Here is a 23,304-nt window from a genome sequence, read left to right on the forward strand (position 1 = left end):
TTAATATGATGACCCTCCCTGGATCTACAAATATTTTTCCCTGAGTGACGAGTGAAATGCACGACCCTCCCTCCACTACAATTAACCTTATTTCACAGTTTTTTTTAATAAAGATAAATTGTGTGATTTTGAAAAAACAACAACATGCCTTTAAAACCCACTTACGGTTTGGAGGGCATTAAAATAAATACAAAATACAAAAGGGGGTTGTGCAAATAATATGTCAAATAATCTTTGACATTTGACAATTTTTGGCTTTCGAATACAACTTTAAATGGCTATATTTTGTATTTATTTGACCAAAATTTTTAAAAGCATTTTCTGTAAATATTTTTTACATTCATGAATTTAATGCTTTTTAAGACTTTTTAAGGATTTGTGGGAACCCTGGTCAAGACTAAAAAAACACTAAGTCACACTCAAGCCAACACCCTGCCTCTGATAAATAAAGTACAGTCCATATGTCCCTCCCCAGTGCTTAAAAAAATATTTGAAGTGCCTCCACTGTTTTGCACCACCCACTCCCCTGTCATAAATAACTAACAGTCTCTAAATTTGTACAAGAGAGCACCAAGGGAGTCAGAGTAGTCATTTTTAAATATTTTTTCATTGCTTTCGGTGCGATTATCTGGAGTTATGTTCTTCCTCGTGGTGTGAGGACCCCTCAAGATCCCCCCATAGAAATAATATATCAAATTATTTTCCCAAAAAATAGATATTACAAATTATTAAGATTTTATAATGCAAAATTAGAAAACATGTCTGAGTATTTTCAGCAGTTGATTTAAGTCAATTTAATACCAATTAAGAATTTGCGGGAACTCTGGTTTAAGATTTAAAAAGTCACACTCAAGCCTCCCCCCACCTCTGAGAAATAACGAACAGTCCCTAAATTTCTACAAGGCAGCACCAAAGTTTCCATGTGTAGGTGCCCCAAGATTTTAAAGTTTAGTTTCGAGTAAAAGTGACACTTCATATTAAACAGTTTGTTTTAAACGATTTCGTCTGATTTTGGGTGCATTTACTCAGTTATGTTCATCCTCGTGGTATTGGGGACCCCTCTGGATCCCCCTCAGCCCCTGGAGGTCCCCGGACACCCGGGGGTTTTCAGGGCCGAGCACCGTGTGGTTTAGGTAGGCTTGTTTTCTCAAACGGTCTTCGCGGATCCGCCCAGGAAGTGGCAGACAGAGCCGAGAGAGAGCAGCGAGACAGCAAACCGAGGCTGAGGAGTAACGCTAGCTCCCCACGACTTGTTAAAAAGTTGTGAAATTACGTTTTATTTAACCAAAAAGCGGAGTTTTTCGTGTTTACTCGGGTCGATGTGCTTCCCCCTTAAGACTGGATCTGCTGCTGGCGGCTCGCTTGATTAAGTTAACATGGGGGATGAATGGCGGGGTTTTATCTAATTTCGTCAGCGAGAAAGTGTTTTTCCCCCGAAAGTTTTAACTAAACTGCGCGGTGAACTTCAGCTAAAGTAGGGTTTTATTTTCGTGAGGTAACGGTACTTGTCTTTTGTCTTTATCTCACCCTCTCCGGATCCTGTTATCATGACGGTAAGTTGAAAAAAGCAGTTTTGTTTTTCCTGTCTGTCACTCCTTCCTGAATGTATACATCAAACAGAAGTATATGTTCATTTTTTAAAATGAAATTTGGCTCGAGATACGGCCATTTTCGTGTCTCATTTTTGGTTAAATTGTGTTTTTAAGGGCGGTTAATGCTGATAACCTCAACAGTTTTTAACGGTCTTTTCTGGTTTGTTTGGCTCGAGGGGTGTGCACGTTAAAGGGGTAGTTCAGATATTTTTTAAAGTGGGGTCATATGGGGAACTAATGCATAGACAGTTAATTACAAAAGTAGATTTTAGTCAAAATGCCCCCAGTTTGGAGAAGCAGACAGGTGTACCGACACTGGAACTAAGCAATGTACTGTTGCAGATGGGGGCCAGCAACAAAACATACCGTAAAACTTAAATTATTATTTGTTTAAATCACCGCACTCAACAGGCTTATATTTGGGACAGAAGTCTACATTTAACTGGGTTTTATTCTTTTCACACAAAACTTGTTTATCAAAGATGGAAATACAATCATGATCCAAGTACAAGAAAATTACCTAGACTTTTTGCCAAAAAGCCTTTTAAAAGGGGAAAGAAAGACAACAAAAAAGCGAGAAATGACCTTAAAAAAAGAAGCTTAAAAATTATAATAATGCTGTAAAATAATATACCCAGAAATAATAAAATTACTGTATGCTTTGATGAGTGTTGGATAAAAAATTGCAGTTTAAATGGGTTTAGGTGATGCTTTTTTTGCACAGAGTATTACACAAAGCTGTGAAAATACTCTCAATTTAACATTTGTTGAAACTAATATTGATACTATTGAGATGGGACTTTTTTAAGGTGGCTAAAATACATTTGTTGCCGACCCCCAACCACAGCAGCAAAGTGTTTAACTTCAGCCTGTTGCTTAAAACTGCTTTGTTTTTTCTGTTCTTTGAATGCGGAAGTTCCCAGTTAAATTAAGATGTGTACAGTTATGTTACTGTTACAAACGCCTCTTAAAAATGCTGGTTTCCATGTGTGGTGTTAGTTTCATCTGTGCACCTTGTGTTGTTTACAGTAGCATTAGCCAGTAGCTTGAACTGTCTGTGTCAGTTTTTACAGCCAGCTGTGACACACTCCAGTATTTGCACAGCTAAGAAAACCACACTAATGTTTGTTTTTGTTTTTTTTAAATAGCTTCAAGGTATTGCTTCTCCAAACTGCTCCCAGAGACTTCTCAGAAATGAAAATTGTTCTGATAAAACAGATAAAATACTCAAAGTTGAGACTTAATTGTGACCAATGAGACAAAATTCTAAAATTAGTTAGTTAATTAGCCAATAAAGTTTCTTTTGGATCTTACAGTTATCTCAGGGGCGAATTATTTCAGACAAATATAGAGTGGTGCAGTGAGAGGAAGAAAAGAGCATTTTAAGATCTTGAATTAGAATTGGGCTGAGACAACAGGAAGGTTTTTTCTCCGGAGCTAAATTTAATGAGAATGAGAAAATGGTAAAATGTCATTGATGTTACTCTTGAAAACCTGAGCAGCTTGATTTCTTTCAAAAACACGAGAAGAAGGCAACAAAGAAAAGAAGAAATGACCCAAAAATTAACAAGAAATGAGTAAAAAAGTACACGACAATTACCTGAAAATTCCAAATAAATAAGTAAGAACAACAAATTGAAGAAAAATACTATAATGGAAATGACCTGGAAAAAGTGCTTTAAAAATAATTCTCAAACATATTTTTAGATATGCAATTATGATATTTTTTCTTTTTACCCTAGACATTTTCTTCCCAGCTTTTTAAAAAATAATTTCCTCAATATACTGATTTCTTGCAATCTGTGGAACATTTCTTACCAAGTTGCCCATTTCCTTTTTTTGCATGTTTTTGAAAGAAATTAAACCAATTTGCTCAGCGTAAAGAGGATTTTAATACTTGTGAAAGACATCTGAAAGCAGCATAAGAAAGTCGCTCGTCATCACAATGAGAGTGCATCATTATGCACATCCTCTTCACACTGTTCAGAGAGCTAATCTGTTTAACTCAAGATAAACAAGTGAAGAGGAGAGCCACGCATGCAGAAATGGCTTACAGTGACGAGACTCGTCAGACAATACTCTTCTATAGTGACGCGAGGCGGGTGTCGGGAAGAATGGACGTCGTCTCAAACTGTCACCAGTGTTTGACCCTCTTTCCTCAGTCGCTGACCTTTGAAGCAAGGTCGCAGATCTGAGAGCACATGACGAGGAGAAGCTAGGAGTTATTCATAGCAGATGCTCCCCTTTCTCTCCGTCCTCCCGTAGCCGCTCCCTGACCTCTCATACCGGCATGTACTGACGAGACGGCATGAGTTCATGATCAAGTCTGACACATCATAGCTTGCTCATAGTAATTTGAGTGGAAATCCCCCAAAAAAGACTTTAAAATGAGCTCCTTGTTGTATTTATAGCAGCACACCTTATGATCCCGACATTATTCATGATTATGGTGAATAATGTGCATACATTTGTTTAAAAAGATAATAATAAAGTGTTAAAGACTTAGCCACGTCGAGGGCTGATACGACCAATTATTAGTAGTTAATGAGACACCAAAAACCATATTTGGAACCGATATGCATTTACAATAAAAACTAAAATCTTTCTGTCAATATTTAGAATTTGATATACAACAAACTCCAACATAAAACTTTGTTGAAATGCCTTTAGCATGCCTTTAAGTTCCTCCCATGCTGACACTTTATTTGCAGTTTTTTATTTATTAATTTTATCGGCAACATTAAAATAAAATGCCAATACAGATGATCGGCAAAATGCCAAATGTCGGGCCCAATAATCAGCCGTTGATAATCTGTTGAACCCCTAATTAAAAGCTCCAGTTTGTAAGATTTAGAGAGATTTAGTGGGGAGAATTACAGATTATAACCAGCTGAAACTTCTCCCAGTTAGAATTCCTTCAGCATTCATCATTCAGGAGGTTTTCTCCAAAAAACAAACAGACCTGGAGATTTAAACTGGTGAAACGCTGAAAAAAGCAGTTCCACATCAGCGTTTCTCTGATGCTGTTTTGTTTGTCTGCAACAAGCACCTGTCAGTGTTTGCTCACTTTTTTAACGATCCGAACGTTCAGGAGGATTTTATTGGTAGTAATTATCCGCAGACGTCTCCTCCTTTTCAAAACAAACGAACCCGGTGATTAAAACCGGTTAAAACGCTGAATAAAGCAGCGTCACGTTACAAATCAGTGTTTCTGCAGCTGAGTCTGACTCGTCATAGAGCAGCACCTGCTTATGTGTGTCACGTTTTTTCTTTTAAAAACTTAAGATTTAGATGTTTAGGAGTTAGGTACCAGGAGCCGAATTATCTGCAGAGGTATCTTTTTCTCAAAAGCCAACTCAACCAGTGATTTAAACTGGTAATAACCCAGAATAAAGCAGTTTACATTACAAATCAGTGTTTCTGCGAGGCATTTTGGCTCTTCACAGACGGGCTGCTAGCCGAGCATTTTCTAGGGCATAATTTTTGGCAAGACTGTGTATTTTGGTTTTATCTTAGAATTTCTACCTCAGCTCGTTACATTCATACTGTTAAGTGCAAAAAACGCACAACTGAAACCCATTCAAACTGCGTTTTTTGATCCCACAGCCATCAAAGCATAAAAACACGCATTGTATTATTTCTTGGCTTTTGCCTTGGAATTTGTAATTTTTACTATTTTTATTTTTTATTTGTATTTACTAAAAAAGATGAGAACCCATATGCATGAACACAGGCACAGAAAATACAGAATAAAAACAGGCCATAAGGGTTAAAAAAAAACTAGTATCATAGATGAACTGGCTTATACAGGGAAAATTGGGTCATACTGAGGCTTACATGAATGCAACTGATGCCAGGATGGGAGTATAAATCCAGAAATGCAGTGGTCAGAGATGACAGAACGGACAGAGAAATTATATTAGACTGCAAACAGAGAAAGTTGGGCAAGATGATGTAGCGAGGGAATAAAGTGAAAAATAAGAAGCTGCAGTAGAGAAGAAAAAATGATGGGAATGAAGTGCCAGTGGGGAGCTAAGATGATGGATGCAGAAAGAGATTTAAAAGTCAGGAATGAGATAAGCAAAGTGAGGAATGTACGGTGGAAAAAGAAACTAATCTTAATCTGGGATCACCACATCTTAAGGTACCGAGCGCGTATTTTCCTCTTCCTGTCATCACGTCAAAATGCAAGAACAGGTCTGTTCCTGGAAATGTCGAAGAGTAGCTGAAGCACGTTTCAGGCATGTTCTGCTACCGCCCAGCTGGAGCAAGATAAATGCCAAATATTTCATAGTTTGCAACATAGTTATGAACAGAAAAGTAACTGTGGACACTTGATCTTTCTTCCCACCACTACTAATGCTGCTCAGCTCAGCTGCTTAATCTTTCTGTCTCTGCTGTCATCAGATATTCATCAGTCAGTCAGACTTTATTTGCATAGCCCTTTTCATACAAGCAAAACAGACACACACACACACACACACACACACACAAGCACATGTATAAAATAGCAAGACTTTGTAATTAATTAAAGCACTAAAAACGAGTATTCTTTTAAACCAGGGACTGAGGAAAAATAAATATGATAATAATAAAAATAACACTAATAATAATAATAATTGTATTGTCATTTTAATGAAAGAAAGAAATTACTCTAAATAGTAGATTAAAGGTAAATGAAATAATAGCCCACAGTATAATAACAGATAAAAATGTTAAAAATAACACAATTATATACCATCTATTAAACCAGACTAAATGCATAAATAGTCAATAAATAAATAGATAAAATTCAGTTAGAAGCCAAACTAGAAAGATAGGTCTTAAATTTGCTTAAAAAAATATTAACTAATTTTATTTCCTTATTCTTTACAGACTTCTTTACAGATGTGTGTTGTTTCCTGTCATTTCGTTTTGTATGCGCCTGTCTATGCAGCTGTTGTCTTTATGTGTCTGCAGTGCTGCAGTGCAATAAGCATGTTGTTGATATACTATGTTAACAATATAAGGCTTTTGTTGAATGATTGAAAAGCATACAATTTTGTCATCATGTGAAATACCACGTGCTGACACAGTAAAATAATTTAGTTTATGTACAATCATCAATAACCACACTGGATCCTGGTCAGAATTTAGTTTTAGTTTGAGCATGAATTTTATGGACGTGTATTTATGTAATTTAGTAAAATGAATTTTGTTATTGAAAATAATGGAGACCCCAGAAAAGAGCAGCTTCTGCTCGACACAGAATCTAATCTTAATAAATAATAAACATTTATTCTTCTTGGCTTTTTCAGACCTTGTATGAGAGCTGACAGTTGTTGTTTTTTGTCCTCTCTTACGATATTTATGCTGTTTTTTATTGATTATTTTTATTATTATTGTTTTTTAAATCTATTTATTAATGTGCACCACTTTGATCAACTCGGTTGTTTTTAATTGTGCTCTTTAAATTGAATTTGGGTGGAAAACACATGAAAAAAACACCTCCAGCTGAACAAATCCATCAGCATGGCAAAAGCTGCATTCAGTGTTTGTGTGCTGTTGTGGCTGGTTGGAAGCAAACCCTCAGCAACAGCGCCGGGCTTTGAAGTCAATTCAACACAGCGGTCACACTGTAAAATCATAACTTTCTGCTCCGTTAGGTTATGCCATTGGGCCCAAAAAGGTTTTTTCCCAAAGACTTATGCTCTACAAATCAATAAATGCATTTTTTGAGTGCCACAACCATTCACAGTTTGATCCGATAACATTTTAGAAAGAAGAGCCACACTATAAATTTTTTTTTTTTAATCTTGCCCCATTGCATACAGATTTTGCATTTATATGCGGTAATTTTAGGCCCAGAAATCGAACGTTTTTGGCTTCATTTGCCACTGAGGAAAGAACATGGCACTGCCTCTATTACTGTATAGCTGTCCTCCTTATAAATAAAAAAATACATGAATAAAAAGATAAATAAAGGGTTAAAATTAACTAAGTTTTTGTAAATTGAGGTAATCTGCAAATAGAATTCATCACATCCCTTTTTTGATATGTTTTTTATTGTATTTTACATGTTCAAAATAAAGACATCAGTCAGATAAAAAATCAGTCAACACATCTATGGTAGAAATATGAAGAAGATGCACGGTCGTACTGTTCCTGCCGAGCCGACGCCAGCGGCTCTTTATGTAGGGAGTCGTCATGGTTACGTGCCAATCACCTGCCGTAGTGTCCGACCAATGATCTCGTACTGACACACCTGTCTGCATTCACAGACGCCTTTTACACATTCACACAAAACACAACAACCGCACAAAAACAACAGTAACAAAACATAGTTTCTAAAAAAGTATATACATAAAGTTTAAATAGAAGCATTTACCAGTACCAGTTTCACTGTGTGTTTTCAGAAAAGCAGGTTTCTCCACAATAGAAAGTAGTTTATGTTCTTTGTGGCAAAAAAAGCCAGCAGCTTTGTATCATTTGTCTTCATGTACAATGACAGAATAAACCTGCGGTGGTGTGCTAGCTGCTAATTTCTTGTGTAGAGATGTAATTATATTGTCCCGCCCTTTGATATAGTTTCAAGAGCTCTTTGACCTGTTTTTGTGACTTTTCTTTTTCTTCCTGTCCTGCTCTTTTTCTTCATTGTGACTTTGATAAAAGTAAATGACGTTGACTTACACTCACAGGAGAGTTCCTGTCTTTATTATTTTTAAATATTTAACATTTCTGTCAAACATCCAGATAAATGTCAGTAAATGTGACATTTTGTGCTCTTTGCCTCACAGCCTGACCTCCTGAACTTCAAGAAGGGATGGATGTCCAAACTGGACGATAGCGGAGAGGTACGGTACAGTAAAGCTGCTAAGAGGTCATTTCCTGTCCGTGCCTCCATCCCCTGATTCTAATTGGAAATGTTGTGCGTAAGGCGATAGCGGCAGATTAACCTCGTTATCACGGTAATATCTTGAGGCACAGCAGGTGTCTCCTCTCTTTGAATGATTCGCTTCAGTGAATGAGCTTCTCTCGTCACAAATCACATCTGCTGTTTAACCTTTTAAAAACCTAAGCAAATTGGTTTGATTTCTTTAAAAAAAAACTGTGGATAGAAGGCAATGAGTGGGTTAAGACATGGCCCCAAAATAAGCAAAAAACAGTAAAAAAGTGACAAGAAAATAAGCAGAAAAAAGTTTAAAAAAAAAAAAAACAACAAATAACCCCCATAAAAAAACAAACAAAAAAAACCCCCAGAAAATTATTTTTTAAAAAGGAGATTGAACTTACATATATATATTTTTAAAGTATTTATTTTATTCTTATTTATTTTTGTGACAATTTTAAATATACAAATTATTATTATTATTATTATTATTATTATTATTATTATTATTATTATTATTATTATTATTATTATTATTATTATTATTATTTTAGTTTTCTGGACATTTTTCCCTATTTTTTGGGTAATTTTCTTGTCAGTTTTTTTTGGCTGATTTCTTGCATTTTGTGGGACATTTCTTATCAAGTTGGTCATTGCCTTTTTTTCTCCACATTCTCCACTAAAAATCAAGTGGAAATTGTTTGTGTTACATATATTTTCATTGTATTGTTTTAAAAGTTTTCACATTAAAGTTGCTGAGCTCAGTTCAGTTTTGGATGAACTGATATCTGTTTTTTTATTTTAGTGGAAGAAGCATTGGTTTGTTCTGACGGATGCTGGACTGAAATACTACAGAGACTCGAGTGCAGAGGAGGTACGTTTTTTAATTTGTCTTTTTCCTTTAATAAGCAATAATATTCACTAAAAAGCTTGAATGAGCTGAGATAAAGTTTTAAAGAAATGCACCTGTGTTTCGTGTTTAGAAAGACGACTTGGACGGAGAGATTGACCTAAAATCCTGCGTGAAAGTGTGCGAGTTTGATGTGGAGAAGAACTATGGGTTTCAGGTACAGGTGAGTGTCTCTGTTACAGGTCACACTCTCACATGGACTGATTTTTTTTTCTTCACTTTTTGTCTTCGTTATCAGCGTCGACCACACCCGCTCTCAGTCTCTTTCTGTTTCTCCTCCACCTTTTCTCTCCGCATCGCTCTCTTTTTCTTTATCGTTTCCATCTCAGCCCAGTTCTGTCACATCTTTGTGTCCTTAACCTGTTTTCTCTTTTGTTGTCCAGACGCGGGAGGCGGCGTTCACACTGTCGGCCATGACAGCTGGGATCAGGCGGAATTGGATAGAGGTTTTAAAGAAGTGTATCCGGCCCAGCAGCTCTCCGGACCTCACGCAGTAAGTGCCAGTTTCTTTTTACAATATAAAAACTGAAATATAAATATAAGAAAATGTAGTTTTAATAGACGACGCCACATCACCCCCTTAATCCTGGCTTCCCTCTATTGGCTCCCTGTTTGTTTTAGGATTGATTTTATAGAATTTGTAGAATTTTATTTAACTGATCATTTTAAAGCTCGTCAGTGAGAAAATTAAAACGTAAAGGTGATTGTGCGTTTTCCATCAGGGCGCCTCTTTTTGGAACGACCTGCCTGAGGAGTCCCGACTTTTTTTAAACCACTTTTTAAAACCCATTTTCAAAGACTTACTTTCATCTGATGTTGACTTTTTATTTATGTTACCTTTTTAATTTGTGGTTTTATTGCTTTTGTTTTTGGTCCCTGTCTTTGTATTATTTAATACTGACATTTTACAATTTACATTATTTATCCTCTGGTTTTATTTTTATCCTAACCCTAACTATTTTTATTCTACCCTAATTAGGACTGTTCGGCTTTCCGTTGTTGTATCGCTGTCTGCGTATCCCATTTGTGCTGTGCTTTATTAGTCAAAGCACCTTGTTAACTCTGTTTTTAAAGGTGCTACATAAAAAAAAGATAGATAAAAAGGGGTAAAATGCAGTTTTATTATATAACTTTTTCACACCTTGCACAGTCGGTTGTGAAAATCACATTTTTATAGCTGATTAACTAATTATACCTCATCATATAAGAATTAACATTTTATTGTCCATCCTAATCAAAGTCAATAATTAGTTTTCTCTGTTTTATATTATTGTTAGCTGAACATTTCGGGTTTCTTAGTGAGACAAAAAAAGGGGGAAAGCACAATCATGCAGTTTGAGCAAAAGTTTAGAGACAGTGAAAATCTGCATTTTTTGCCGCATTTTAAGCTGCAAGAGCAGCAAAATGCTCAAGTTTAAATGCAACAATTTAGTGTTGGTGGCACCTGCGAAAAGATGTTTCATTATCAAAGTAGCCCCTGAAATTACCAGCTTTGGCATGCTGACATTATGAAACATCAATTTAACCTGGTGGCAGCATGTGAGGAGCATTTGTCACTTTCTTTAATAAAAAAAGAACTTTTGTACTTAAAGAAATAATCAGTTAACTTGAACTTTCTATCTTCCTGCCCTAAAAAGCAGCAGCATCGAAGGAGGTTTTATGCTTCATTCTACAAGTTGTACTTTTACACTCCTATTATTTTAAGATTGGCTGCCTCAGCATTCTTGAATTGCTCACGCAGGTTTCAGCCTTGGCTAAATACAGTCCGATAAGAGGCTCTGTTACTCACATGAACCAGCAACTTTGCCCGGAACAGATTCAGTCACTGTATACTTTGGCTGTCGAAGATGAATCTAAGTTTCATTAGTTACTTGGAATAGCAATTTGTGTTGTGTTTTCGTAATGACTCACTGCCAGCTGCACCTCCTGGAGTGATCATGTTGAGGCTTTGTTTGCAGCTGATTTACTTATTACATCAACCTTGATGAATTTAATTATTTATTTTTTTATTGATTTCCGATTGCCGTAATCCTTTTGTCCTCTGGGGTCAAAATGATCCCACCTGGTTTGNTTCCAGACAAAAACTGAAACATTTGAGTTCAGGACATCTCAAACTACACCCATCCTGTAAATCAAGCATTTTTACTGAATCAAAGTTTGATAAACTGTAAAATATCTGATGGTTTTACAGGTCAAACTGGGCTGAATGTGGTCCCACAACTAAAATGAGTTTTAAACTTCTGCATTAGACTGATTAGGATAACTCAGAATCTCCTGCAGTCATAGACTCTGCATGTCCTATATGCATTTCGTGAGAATGTTCCTCCATATATACGAGATTCCCACACATTTCAAAACTTTTCAATGATAACATTTTGTGTTGCTGCTTGAGATAATTCCTCATTTTCTTTTGTCCTCCTGATTGCTAAACACCTTTTGTCCTCTGGGGTCATTCTGACCCCGTCCTGTTTTGACTGTTATTTAAGCACATTGTATAAATTGTCAATCAATTCTGTGTTACACCTTTAGTCTTACTTGAGTCGAATCCATTACCACACATTTTTCCTTTGTTTTGGACCCTAAGGACAACACGAGGGTTAAATCAACTTCATAGTGTTTTCCACATTTTCAAAGACGTCTCAGATTGAAAACAAACACAGCAAAAATAAAAATTAATAATAATAAAAATAATGATAATAATAATAAATAAATAAAATGGTCAATAATTAGAATACAGAAAAAAATGGAAAAAAGCCCCATCTGTACCTAAAAGGCAGATACATTAAGAGAGGTGACCAAGTTCTCGCAAATAGATCCTTCACTCGTGCCGTTAATCTTTGTAAGAATAAGATGTTATAAGTTTTGTGGTGCCACTGCGTGACTGAGAGAGGTTTGCCGCTTATCTACTCCTTTGAAATACATCTCCTAGCAAGGAGAAGGAGTTTGTTGCATAATTTTAAGCCATATTAGAGACGGTGTCTTAATTCGCAGGCTTAATATGAAGAGGCCTGGATCTTTGGGTATTTTCAGTGGAAAAATTCCTTCAATTCCTGTGCAGTATTACCCCTGAATTCCTGAGTCCTTAGTGCATTAGAGGCACACCCTAACTCCCAAAAATTGGTTCATTGTATTATGAATAAAAGGTGTTATGTGGGATCTGTTGAGTATTTTATATTGAGTTTCTTACACTGTTGCAGATAAACCATGATGAATTTCTGATTTATGCATGTTTTTCTTTATTTATTTTTTTAATTAAAATAGAATTTTTGAGGTTATCAGATGGAAGAAGTTTAAAAAAACAAAATGTTTCTTTATTAATTGCTGTTTTTTATTATTATTTTACTAGGCTCTTAATTTATTTTTGTCTCTAATCTTCTGTAGATTGCCTGACAGCAGCAGTGACAAGGAAAACTCCCATTCGCGCTTTCAGCTGTCGTCCCGACGCCCGTCTTCACGTCACGCCGACTTTCAGTCAGAAGCTCCGACGTCCGCTCCTCACGCTCATCGCAGGTTTGACTATGTCGAGCTGTCCCCGGTTCCCGCCTCGTCCGGCACTCTCCCGGCCAGCCAGAGAGAAGCAGCGGAGGGACAAGGGAGGGAGCACAGCCAGTGGCAGGAAGAGAGAAACACAAGCAGCCAATGGGAGGCCGTGTTGTCCAGGAAGGGCACCGGCGTGGGATCGAACCAAAGGCTACGCACGGAGGAGGAAATAGAGAAAAAGTGGGCTGAGTTTGAACGCATGCCGCTAAAGGATATGAGCTCTTTACCACAAATGGGATCACGGTCTTCCAGCCAGTCAGCCAACGAGGCGCTGCAGAGGGAGGTAGTGCGTGGAGATGATTTTCCAATTTGCAAATTAAATAAAATGCAAATTAACTCATCTGATCAGATGATGTTAACATTTCCTATTTCTACCTGTTAACACTTGACTCAGCATTTTTCTGTTCTGCTCTTCAGCAGTGTTTTCCATCTAAAATATGCAGCGGAAAATTGAATGTAAAAATTGATGATTAGCCTGAGAAGGTTACTGATATGGGAAATGCTGCTGAACTTCTGTTCTGTCTCTGTGTGTTGTGATGTGCATTTTTTGCTTGAACTTGTTTGCTGTGAGTCTCTACACATGATACACAGGCAGCTGCATCACAGGGAAAAAATGGCATCCTGAGCAGGGAATGAAGTCACACTACTCTCACTCTGTGTGCGTTGTAATCTGTGTTTGGGTAAATAGTGCAGCTAAGTCAACGTGTGAGTCCTTGTGTGTATCCCACTGGTTAAATAATCACCACCACTCTGCAAAGCGGTCATACAACAGCAGTCTGTCCCAGGATGACAACAAACTACTTTTTTTCTTTTTTTTTAAATTTGTCCCTTTGTCTTATTTTGCGTCCACTCTCTAAATTCTGAGGTTTTTGAAATTTTGTGATTTGCAAGGTGGATAATTGATCTGTTGATCCATTTAGAGCTTATCAGACAGATGGGTGAGAGGAGCAGCTACTGCCAGTGTATAAAAAAAGTTTTAGACCCAACAGAATCAATAGTTGAGTTTCACTCTCAATGCACTCGATGCTCTAATGCTCCATCTGTGCCCAGAGTACGCTCTGTGCTGAATGTGATGCAATGTATATATATTTAAATAGTGTTCCATATTATCCAAAAATAGGAAAGTCTATTTGTGCCACAAATAAATTAATGTATAGGAAACCCTGGGTGGTACTTATTACAATTTTCCAGAGCCCAAATTGATGTTTTCAAGTAGCTTGTTTTGTTCAAACCAAAAGATTCTTCATTTACTTTCATAGATTACAAACAAAAGCAGCATTTTCTTACATTTAAGTAGCTGGAACCAGCAAATGTTTCACAATTTTGCTTAAAAAATGACTGAAATAGTTAATCGATTATCAAAAACAGTTGCAAATTCATTTTATTTTGATGGATTTGTTAATTAATCGACTAATAATTGCTGTTGCTAGCCGCAGACTCAGCCACCTCCATGCTGAAAGCCGTGTGCAGACAACCCGATTCAGACTCTGAATGTCGTTTTCAGCTCCTTCAGTCACATTATAAACACAATATAATGAACACTGAATGCTCTTTTTGTGTTTAAGCTCCTGCTGTAGCTTGAATCTAATCAGGTCCGCTGCGATCAGAGTCAAAGTTCAGATAATTTGAACTTCGAGCACCAACAACCATAAAATCCAGGAATGCCCAAGGAAGCAGAGGAGCGAGCGTTGGCATCGGTAGTCCTTTTTAAAAGGAAAACAATTACCTAAGGTGGTGCAGAGTTTTGATCATGTGTAGATTAGCAGCAGAATGTTTGATTTGGCTAAAATGTTCATTAAATTTATAAAGTCAGTAAAAAAATATTGAATTATTTATAGTGTTGGTTAACCACAGTCATGTTATATTGATAGGCTTCAGTGGGCTTTACCTCCTCGTCTTTTTGACTTTTCTCAGGTGGCGTCACTGAGGCAGCAGCTGGAGCAACTACAAGGAGGAGGAGGAGGAGTAGGGGGAGGGAGATTGGGAGGAGGTGTGCGGGGTGGCTGTGGCCCTGAGGCCCCCTGCGGCCGCAGCCTGGCGGCCATGGACCGAGCTCATCGACAGGCGCTGGAGGAGCTGCAGAGGCAGCACGACCGCCAGATCAAGGAGCTGGAGGCCGAGAGGGACAGGCTGCTGCTGGAGGAGACCCAGGACACCGCACGAGGTCAGCAGACATAACGAGCTCCAAAAGAAAAGCAAGACCAAAATATTTGTGTTTTTGTGACAGAAATTTTAAGTTTACATAAAATATGAGAAAATGTTGCAGTACGAAGTGTTCCTTAAACTGAGTCATTAAATAGAGGTCATATTATTAAGAAAATTGGTCATAACTGAGTCAAATTTCAAATAGAGTTTACTGTTTAACTTTAAGTTGGAAGGAACGAGTCGTTATTGTGGCCTTCGGTTATTTTTCTTCTCAGACTGTGAAAACTTTGCAAAAAATGTCCAACAGGGATTTTTTTTTACTCCTCTGTGATGACACCATTTCATGTGAGGGTGTTGAATTTTTGAATTGAATGAATTTTTTAAAGGGAGTAAACTAAACTGTCATTAATTAACTTTTTTCAACTCATTTTTGGTTCTTATCTATAAAAAAAAACTAAAAATATGGGGGTAAAAATTAAGTAATATTAGTCATTTAATATTCAAGAAAAAATAACACTGGTTACTCCTTCTTTTGGCAGAGATATTTGACAGCAAAACATTGTCCTTCTTTCTGCATCGGAATAATACTACATGTATTTAAAATTTACTGTCATGTCTGACTATTCTGTATAGATTCAATCATTGCTTGCGAAAGTTGAGGATGTCAGTCCCCGAAAAATCCTTCATGTGCTGTTTACGAGCAACCCGGAGATCCTGTAGAAGTTGAGTCACGTTTGTGTGTGTTTGTGTGTGTTTGTGTTTCAGTAATGGAGGCTTTGAAGAAGAAACATAAAGAGGAGCTGGAGCGAGAGGTGGAGAGAGTCAAAAGGCTGAGCAGTGGGGTGCTAGATTCACACGCTGTCCGGGCCCAACAACAGTAAGTAACTTCACTTCTGTGCTGTGTTTGTCACTGTCATACATTGACAAAAAACAGTCTTAACCCTTTGAAACCTGGATCAACACCAGCTTTTCTTGTGCTGCGTTCAGATGCCTTTCACGAGTATTTAAACCTTTTGAGTTTCAGCAAATTGATGCATTTTCTTTCAAAAACATTGGGGCAAAAATGCAACAAGCAACTTGGCGAGAAATATCCTCCAAATAAAAAAAAAAAATTAGATTTAAAAAAAATAAATAAAGTTAGGGGAAAATGTCCATACATCATAATTATATATTTGAAATTATTTTACAGAAGAATAATTATTTAATTTTTTTTTCTTTTTCTTTTTTTTGTTGTTGCTAATTGTGAGGTAATTTTCTTGCCTTTTTTATTTTTATCTTTTTTTAATAAAGTTCTTTTTAAAGTCTTTTCTTCTGAAGTTGCTCATTGCCTTCCTCCCATGTTTTTGAAAGAAATCAAGCCAATTTGTCCAGGTTTCAGAGGGTTCATATCTGTTATCAAAGATTAAGATTAAGATTACATGCATGCAGAAGTACAAGAATACAGAGTTTACAAGCTGCTTTGCACACGCACCCCTGTCTTTGTGTGAGCCTTCACTTCATGTTGCCTTGAAAATAAACTCTGGGTTGTCGCTCAGCTCTCAGTGCGTCAGTGCAGGCCAACGTGGGTAATTTATGTGAATAGCTCTCTTGTGCTTTTAAGTGGGAGTTAGCCGGCCACAAAAGGGTTTTCAGTGAAATAAAAGGTAGAATTTGCAGACTCCACAACAATCCAGGGTTCCTTGTCTGAGCGAGGCCATTACCGCAGCGGCCACTGGGTCCTGTTAGGCACTTAAGGAATGCAGAAGAATTTGGTCATGGATTAGTTTGCCTTTGTAAGCTTCACGAGGCCTTTGACACAGCGCTGTCTCTGTGGCTGCCACTGGAACCTACATTTTAGGGCTTATCTGTGTTGCCTACGCTGCGTTTTTTCGCTCTTTGCAAGCTCTTCCTTATTTTTGTGGTTATTGGTCATGAAGCAGTGAAGATGTTTTTAAACCACAGTAGGAAATACTTGCCTCATGAAAATGGAACAAAACACCCACATAGTTTTTTACACAGCATGTTGCTGTTATTAAATGCAATCAATACTATATAATAATGTTTTACTTTTATTTTAGAGGTATTCAGGAGATGCAGAGCAGAATAAATGAGTAACCACTTTATAGGAAGATTTCTTACAAGATTAGTTTTAGTTGTATGTGCACGACATGGAAGAAACCTGCTCTCTTTGCATGTTATTGATTTCTGTTATTGTTTCTTTGTCATTTTTTCTGCCCTGAAGTGAAAACAAAGCAGGTTATACGACATAGACTCTGTCACAATCTCATGGTTTGTATGTACAGTCATGAAAAACTTTGACAAGTCATGGCATTGGTAAATAGCAATTTCCCATTTTGTAAAACTAAATATAGGGAAAAAAAAGGAGATCCGCACACTGTTTTAAAAGCCCTCAGTAATGTTTACTTGTGCAATGTTTTTATCTAACAGAGAACTTTGTCAGGCATTTTCAAATCCTAAATAAAACTGTAATACTAAATGTATAATAAAACTAAATATACCCCAAAAGTTTTGGAAAAGTCATGGAAAAGGCCAAAATAACTATTAAAGAAAACATGGAGGGCATGTTTTTTAAAACATGGTAGTAAACTCAATTGAAAATACAACCATTTAAAGTTATGTGCCCCCCCTTTTTTTTAAATTTAAAAAAAATGCCAAAAAATGTAAAGAAAGAAATAAATCACCAAAATTTTCAAAGAAAAAAAAATTGCCAGCATTTTTTCAAACACATGTTTTCTTTAAAAATTAGTAGTAAATTAGCAACAAAATACAGTCATTTAAAGCTGTATGCCCCTCCTCTAAGCCAAAATAAAAACCATGATTCCCTCCCCACAGCTTAAAAAATGATTTGACATCCCTCTCCCTTTTATCACCACCCCTCCCCTCGCATAAATAACACAGTCCCTAAGTTATGTTTAAATTTTCAGTTCCAATCCTGTTATTTTTTACAATAATATATGATTTTAAAAAACTGTTATATAGTAATGCAAAAAGAACTGAAAAGGAGCATTGATGGTCATTTCAGAAAATGAATGGTCTTTAAAATTTCCCTCAAAGTCATGGAAATTTTTTGGTACAAATGTGTAGGAACCCTGCAATCTGGTCCTGCGGCCTGGCAGTTGTTATTTATGTCTGCAGTTTAGTTCACTAAGCAACCAAATTGATCCTTTTCTGCAGGGCAGAGACTCAGGCCTTGCACAGAGAGCTGGCCGGACTGTCCGAGCGCTACTCTCAGAAGTGTCTGGAGCTGAACCGAGCCGAGCAGAGCAACGCTGAGAGGGAGAGAGAGATCAGCCGAAAGGAGAGAGACATGGAGCAGCTGAAGAAAGAGAACCAGGCGAGTTATCAGCACATACGAACAAGACAAGTGATGCAGACATATTTTAATGCTGAAATCAAAACTGTCTTAAAATGAAAGATGAGTCTCCTCAATGCGGCACTGGCAGGCGTAACTCTTAACTACAGCCAGACAGTTTTCTGAACCGTGTACTGTGTGTGCATGCAGTGTTTGTTATTGTGCACTATCTGGGCTCAAACAGAGGTTGCCGACATGCTGCGGTTCTTTGTTGGCACAGTAATAAATGTAGTTTGGAGTCTGTAGACGGGCTATATTAGACTACTGAACCATTGACTGCAAACGTATGCCAACCCAGATCCTTAAAAAGTCTTGAAAGGCATTAAAATAAGGCTTTAATTTGAATTAAAATGTCTTAAATCAATCTTTCAAAAGTCTTCTGTCTAAGAAATTCTAAGACATTGGAGATGATATTTTTTATAAATCATTACATTGCTACAAAGCTCCAAATAATGACTTAAAAAAAATAATTTACCAATTGCCTCTTGCATTTCTGCCTCATTTCCTTCAGTAATTGATGTTTTTTGTCCTTCAATATTGCCTACTGTAAAACTGTTCTTAAGTTTCTTTCCAAGTGGCATTAAAAAGGTAAAATGTCTGAAATCCCACATTCCTTAAGCTGTAGGAACTCTGAAAGCCAACGGGCATCATTAATAAAAACAAAATATTTTCCTCTGCAGGACTTAAAGGCCCGTTTGACAGAGGAAATCAGCCGCGCACGATCTGCCATCACGGATGACCACAAAGTCTCACCCTGTGAACTAGAGGTAACGTCTCTGTTACTGTGTACTTGTAACTGAAACTAAACGACGGGTGTGTGTCAGACTGTTTTTTTTGCAACTTCCTGAACTGACAGCAACTCGCAGCAGATGTGCAAAAGTGTGAAAAGGTCACCCGCTGCATGTAAAGCGGATATGTGTTTGTTTTGTTTTTTTCTGCAAAATTCAACAATAACAATAACTTTGATAGTGGATGACTTAAAAAGCAGGTAGCTCTCCGACTGCCTTCAATTCATCCAAAAACAATGAATCATTTCATTTCTACTCTAATCTTCAAATGTTCAAGAGTAACTTAAAAGAATGCAGTTTCCAAGACGAGTTATACATTTTGCACAAGGACACTAATCAAAGGGACTCTGGTGATCTATCCTTCAGGACTGTTTCCACTCCTTAAATACTGAATTATTATTAATAGAAATCAGCTGTTATTAATAGCTGGTCTTCATTCTGGCCATGGCCTTGTGGTCTCCAGGCGCAGGGCTTTTGTACCGGCTGCTCGTTTGTATTATTGAACAAAGCAAGCACAAGATGATGCGCTTAGTGTGTATGCGTGCGTGCGTGCGTGCGTATGTATGTATATATATATATATATATATATATATATGTAAAGAGAGAGAGATAGTCATGACATTCATATGAGTTCCTCATTTGCTGTTCTTAAACTTTGACACTTGTTTTTCTACTTAAATGTCTTTTAACTCGTATATTTGTGACGCTGACATGTTAGTTTTGACAGAATAACAAACCCAAAAACAAAAACTACTTGGATGTTTATACATTTTCACATCCTTACAGACCAGTTTATCTATTTATTATTGTCACATTGCAGTCACCTTTTTTTGGTTCCTGCACACAGTCTCGTTTTTTACCATTTTCTTTCTAGTTGTTCCTTGTTTAGTCTCAGTATTTGTGTCAATTTTCCAGTAAAAAAAATAAATTCTTCCCGATTATTGACAATTGGTCCCTGGTTTATAGCAGTATTTTGATCAAATAACTGTCTAGAAATAACATTTTCTTCTGAGAATTTCCATAGATAAATCACCAAACAACTGTTAGGAACCTCATGTCCTTGTATTTGCTGTGGCTCCTTACATATCATTTCCAAAATGCTATTATTTTCTGACATTTCCAAAAAAAACACGAGAATGGTCTACGTCTAATAACCCACACTCTATTTTGATGTTATTTCACTACCAGATGATCATTTTTTATGCATTTGTTTTCATGTCTTTTAAATCTGTATTCTGATGTCTTGTTTTGATTGCTGAATTTTTTGTCTGCACAACAAATGCACCCTTGGGTACAAATAAAAAAAAACCTTGAAGCTTGTGTTGCAGTTTTTAGGATACAAACAAACTGACGTGATAAACAATAATTGGCCGAAAGCCTAAGTTATGTGCAATATAAATTACAGAGGACGCCCACTGTGTTTTGTCATAAATCAGCCAGAACACAATTGCTTTTTTTGGTAGACTCGTGATAATTATAAGGATTAAGGGTGATGTGTGTTTTTCTTTCTTTCTTTTGACAGCCACGCTATGTTGTTTTGTTGTTTTTCTGCAGGTTCTTCTCAGGGTGAAAGAAAACGAGATAGAGTACTTACACAAGGAGATCAGCTGTCTAAGGAACGAGCTGCAGTTTCTTAACACGGTACGTGTGTGTGTGTGTGTGTGTGTGTGTGTGTGTGTGTGTAGAAGTATGTGTTGTTGTTTTTTCTTTAAATCCTACGCTGTTAGATGAATAACGTGGAATGTTAATCCTCACATCCTTGAACAAGGTGGTTAAGCTTTCAGAAAAATGCAGCGCAACAAATTTCCAGGATTTTTTGGCTTTTGTGAAGAACAGCAAAGGTCATTAAAAAGGACAGTGGGATAAATCTTTGTAATTGGCCTACGTAGTCAAAAAAAACAAGGTGGCTCTGCTTAAATTTGAGTAGGTTGGAAAGACCCTTCATCACAAGATTATAATAAACTTGGCATGTTCACCTAGTGATTTTTATGCACTAAACAAATTTTCTTCTTGTCTTTTATAAATATATAAATATATATATATATATATATATATATTTACTACCATCCTTGTGTATGTACGTGCTGCTGCTTCCAGGGTGAATGGCATGTTACACTATATTAAAACATAATTTCAAAAACATAGATATAGTATGTTCGTATCAGGCCTTGGAATACTTTTTGCTTTGCACACACACTGGCACATGTAAATTTTAAAATGACATGCACCAATTTTTTATTTACCGGCACCAATAATAAAAATGAAAAGAAAAAATGAAGGAAAATCCAGTATTTAAGCAGTGTATAAGCGTGAAGCAAAATGCAAAGCAGTTTAGTCAGCGATTTTGGGTCATCCTAAACCTAATTACATTGAAAAACAAATAAAAACAAACAAAAAAAAACCCAACAAATTATTTTTTGTTAAATTGTGTCTGTGTTCATGCATATGGCATACATTTTGGCAAGTTTTTGTATTTTTGTTTTGTTTAATCCTGAAATTTCCAGCTCGGCTCTTACAATAAATCATACTGTTAAGTGCTAAAGCACCACTGAAACACATTCAGACTGTAGTTTTTGAGCCTGTTTATTCGTCTCTCTGCCCCGCAGGAGAAGCGGCTGGCGTGTGAACGATACACGGAGGTGCACGAGGAGCTGAGTGGGATGAAGGGCCGCAGCGAGCGAGAGATCCAGAGTCTAAAGGAGCACTTGAGGCTGGCCATGGCGGCTCTGCAGGAGGGACAGAAACTGGGAAACAGCCTGGACCACTGAGAGTCTGCTGCTGGTACTGACGCTGTGGCAGACAGAGAGACAGGTACGGAGGGAAGTTCACTGTCTGTGTGGATTTTTAAAAAAATTATTTTATTATTATTATTATTATTAGAACCGAGGGGTTTCCCCCATTGTTTCTTTTTCTTTCTTTTTTTTATAACTCTTTCCCCGTCATTGACGAGATTTCTGTAGTGTAGGGGACACTGTTACGGATGTTTATGCAATAAAACAACATTTCCACGCCAAAAACAAACGAACAAGACGATCAAAGCTACAGATATATATATATAAATTAAATTGATTTTGCTCTTGAAAATGACTCTTTTACAGAAATGAGTTTTTTCCAGCTTTTTGTCCGAAATGTCATTTTTTAAAATTTTTTTTTAATTTAAAATGCACAAATTAAATCCATCTGTACTCCCCACATCTCAGCATTTCATAATGAAAAACAATCAAAAAGAAATTATCGGTTATCAGTATCTTATCGGCCATGAGAAGCTGGAAGTTATCGGTATCGGTTGAAATAATCATTATCGTGCATCACTGGTATTTATCCTTTTTTTTTTCTACATTTGAGTTCCTCCGTCTAACCAGAAACATCAGTTCAAAGTTGAAAGTAATTTTGGTGTCATGAATTTTAGTCCAAAAAGGATCCACAGAGGGACTCAGGGTTACAGAAATAATAATAATGCATTACATTCTTCCAGCTTTGTGGAGATTTTGAGAGTTATAGCTTTTGTTTTAATCGTATTGTTTCTGTGTTTGTTGTCTTGCAGATGTGACTGAATCAAAGAGTTAAACACAAAAGCAGCGGAGAGATGACTTGTTGGACTTTCGGGCTGCGTGGGGACGATGATAGTGCCTTAGTTTTCAATCATTCTGCCAACGAGCAGCATAGAGTAGCTATTAGCCGGGTTTATTACACTGGGCCACACATGATATATAAAACTGCACTTTTTTATTTTGTACTTTTGGCTTTGGCTTGCTTTGAGTGCAAGCATGTATGAGTGCGCGTTTGGTCTGAAAACTGGAATATCTGTAGTGTGTTTTTTTAAACATGTTTGTAGATAAAGAGTTCATGCTTTATCAGCTTTTTTTTTGTCTGATAATCTTTCCACTTCCTCTGTGTGTCTTCTGCATGATGAGACAGCAGGGATCAATAGTTACATAAGAGCTACTGTCATCTCGTTTTGTACAGCTTTTGACTCGTGTTTACTCTGTGAAAATGGCACGTGTTTCTTTAGAAATGGGAGCTCATCATTTGCTGTAATTTTTTTTTATACCTGGAAAGAAGTGTGCTTGTTTAGTATTTGTGGATATGAAATTCTGAGAAATTATATT

The 23,304-nt window shown here is 36.8% G+C and overlaps 1 protein-coding gene across 2 annotated transcripts; it reads left to right on the plus strand.

The window, feature by feature from the left end:
• Positions 1–1,197: 1,197 nt before the first annotated feature.
• On the plus strand, positions 1,198–23,071 carry triobpb (TRIO and F-actin binding protein b). Of its 2 annotated transcripts, none has more exons than XM_042505790.1 (13): positions 1,198–1,553; positions 8,369–8,425; positions 9,266–9,334; positions 9,444–9,533; positions 9,754–9,863; positions 12,752–13,196; positions 14,825–15,074; positions 15,821–15,932; positions 18,230–18,389; positions 19,088–19,174; positions 20,750–20,836; positions 21,802–22,006; positions 22,740–23,071. In XM_042505790.1, the coding sequence occupies exons 1-12, from the start codon at positions 1,548–1,550 to the stop codon at positions 21,961–21,963; spliced, it is 1,635 nt and encodes a 544-aa protein (XP_042361724.1). In that variant the 5' UTR covers positions 1,198–1,547; the 3' UTR covers positions 21,964–22,006; positions 22,740–23,071. The 2 variants fall into 2 exon arrangements, with proteins under 2 accessions (XP_042361724.1, XP_042361725.1); XM_042505791.1 differs by having other exon boundaries at positions 12,752–13,193.
• Positions 23,072–23,304: the final 233 nt, after the last annotated feature.

The sequence above is a fragment of the Plectropomus leopardus genome, chromosome 17, assembly GCF_008729295.1.
Source record: "Plectropomus leopardus isolate mb chromosome 17, YSFRI_Pleo_2.0, whole genome shotgun sequence".
In the NCBI taxonomy this organism is placed as follows: Eukaryota; Metazoa; Chordata; class Actinopteri; order Perciformes; family Serranidae; genus Plectropomus; species Plectropomus leopardus.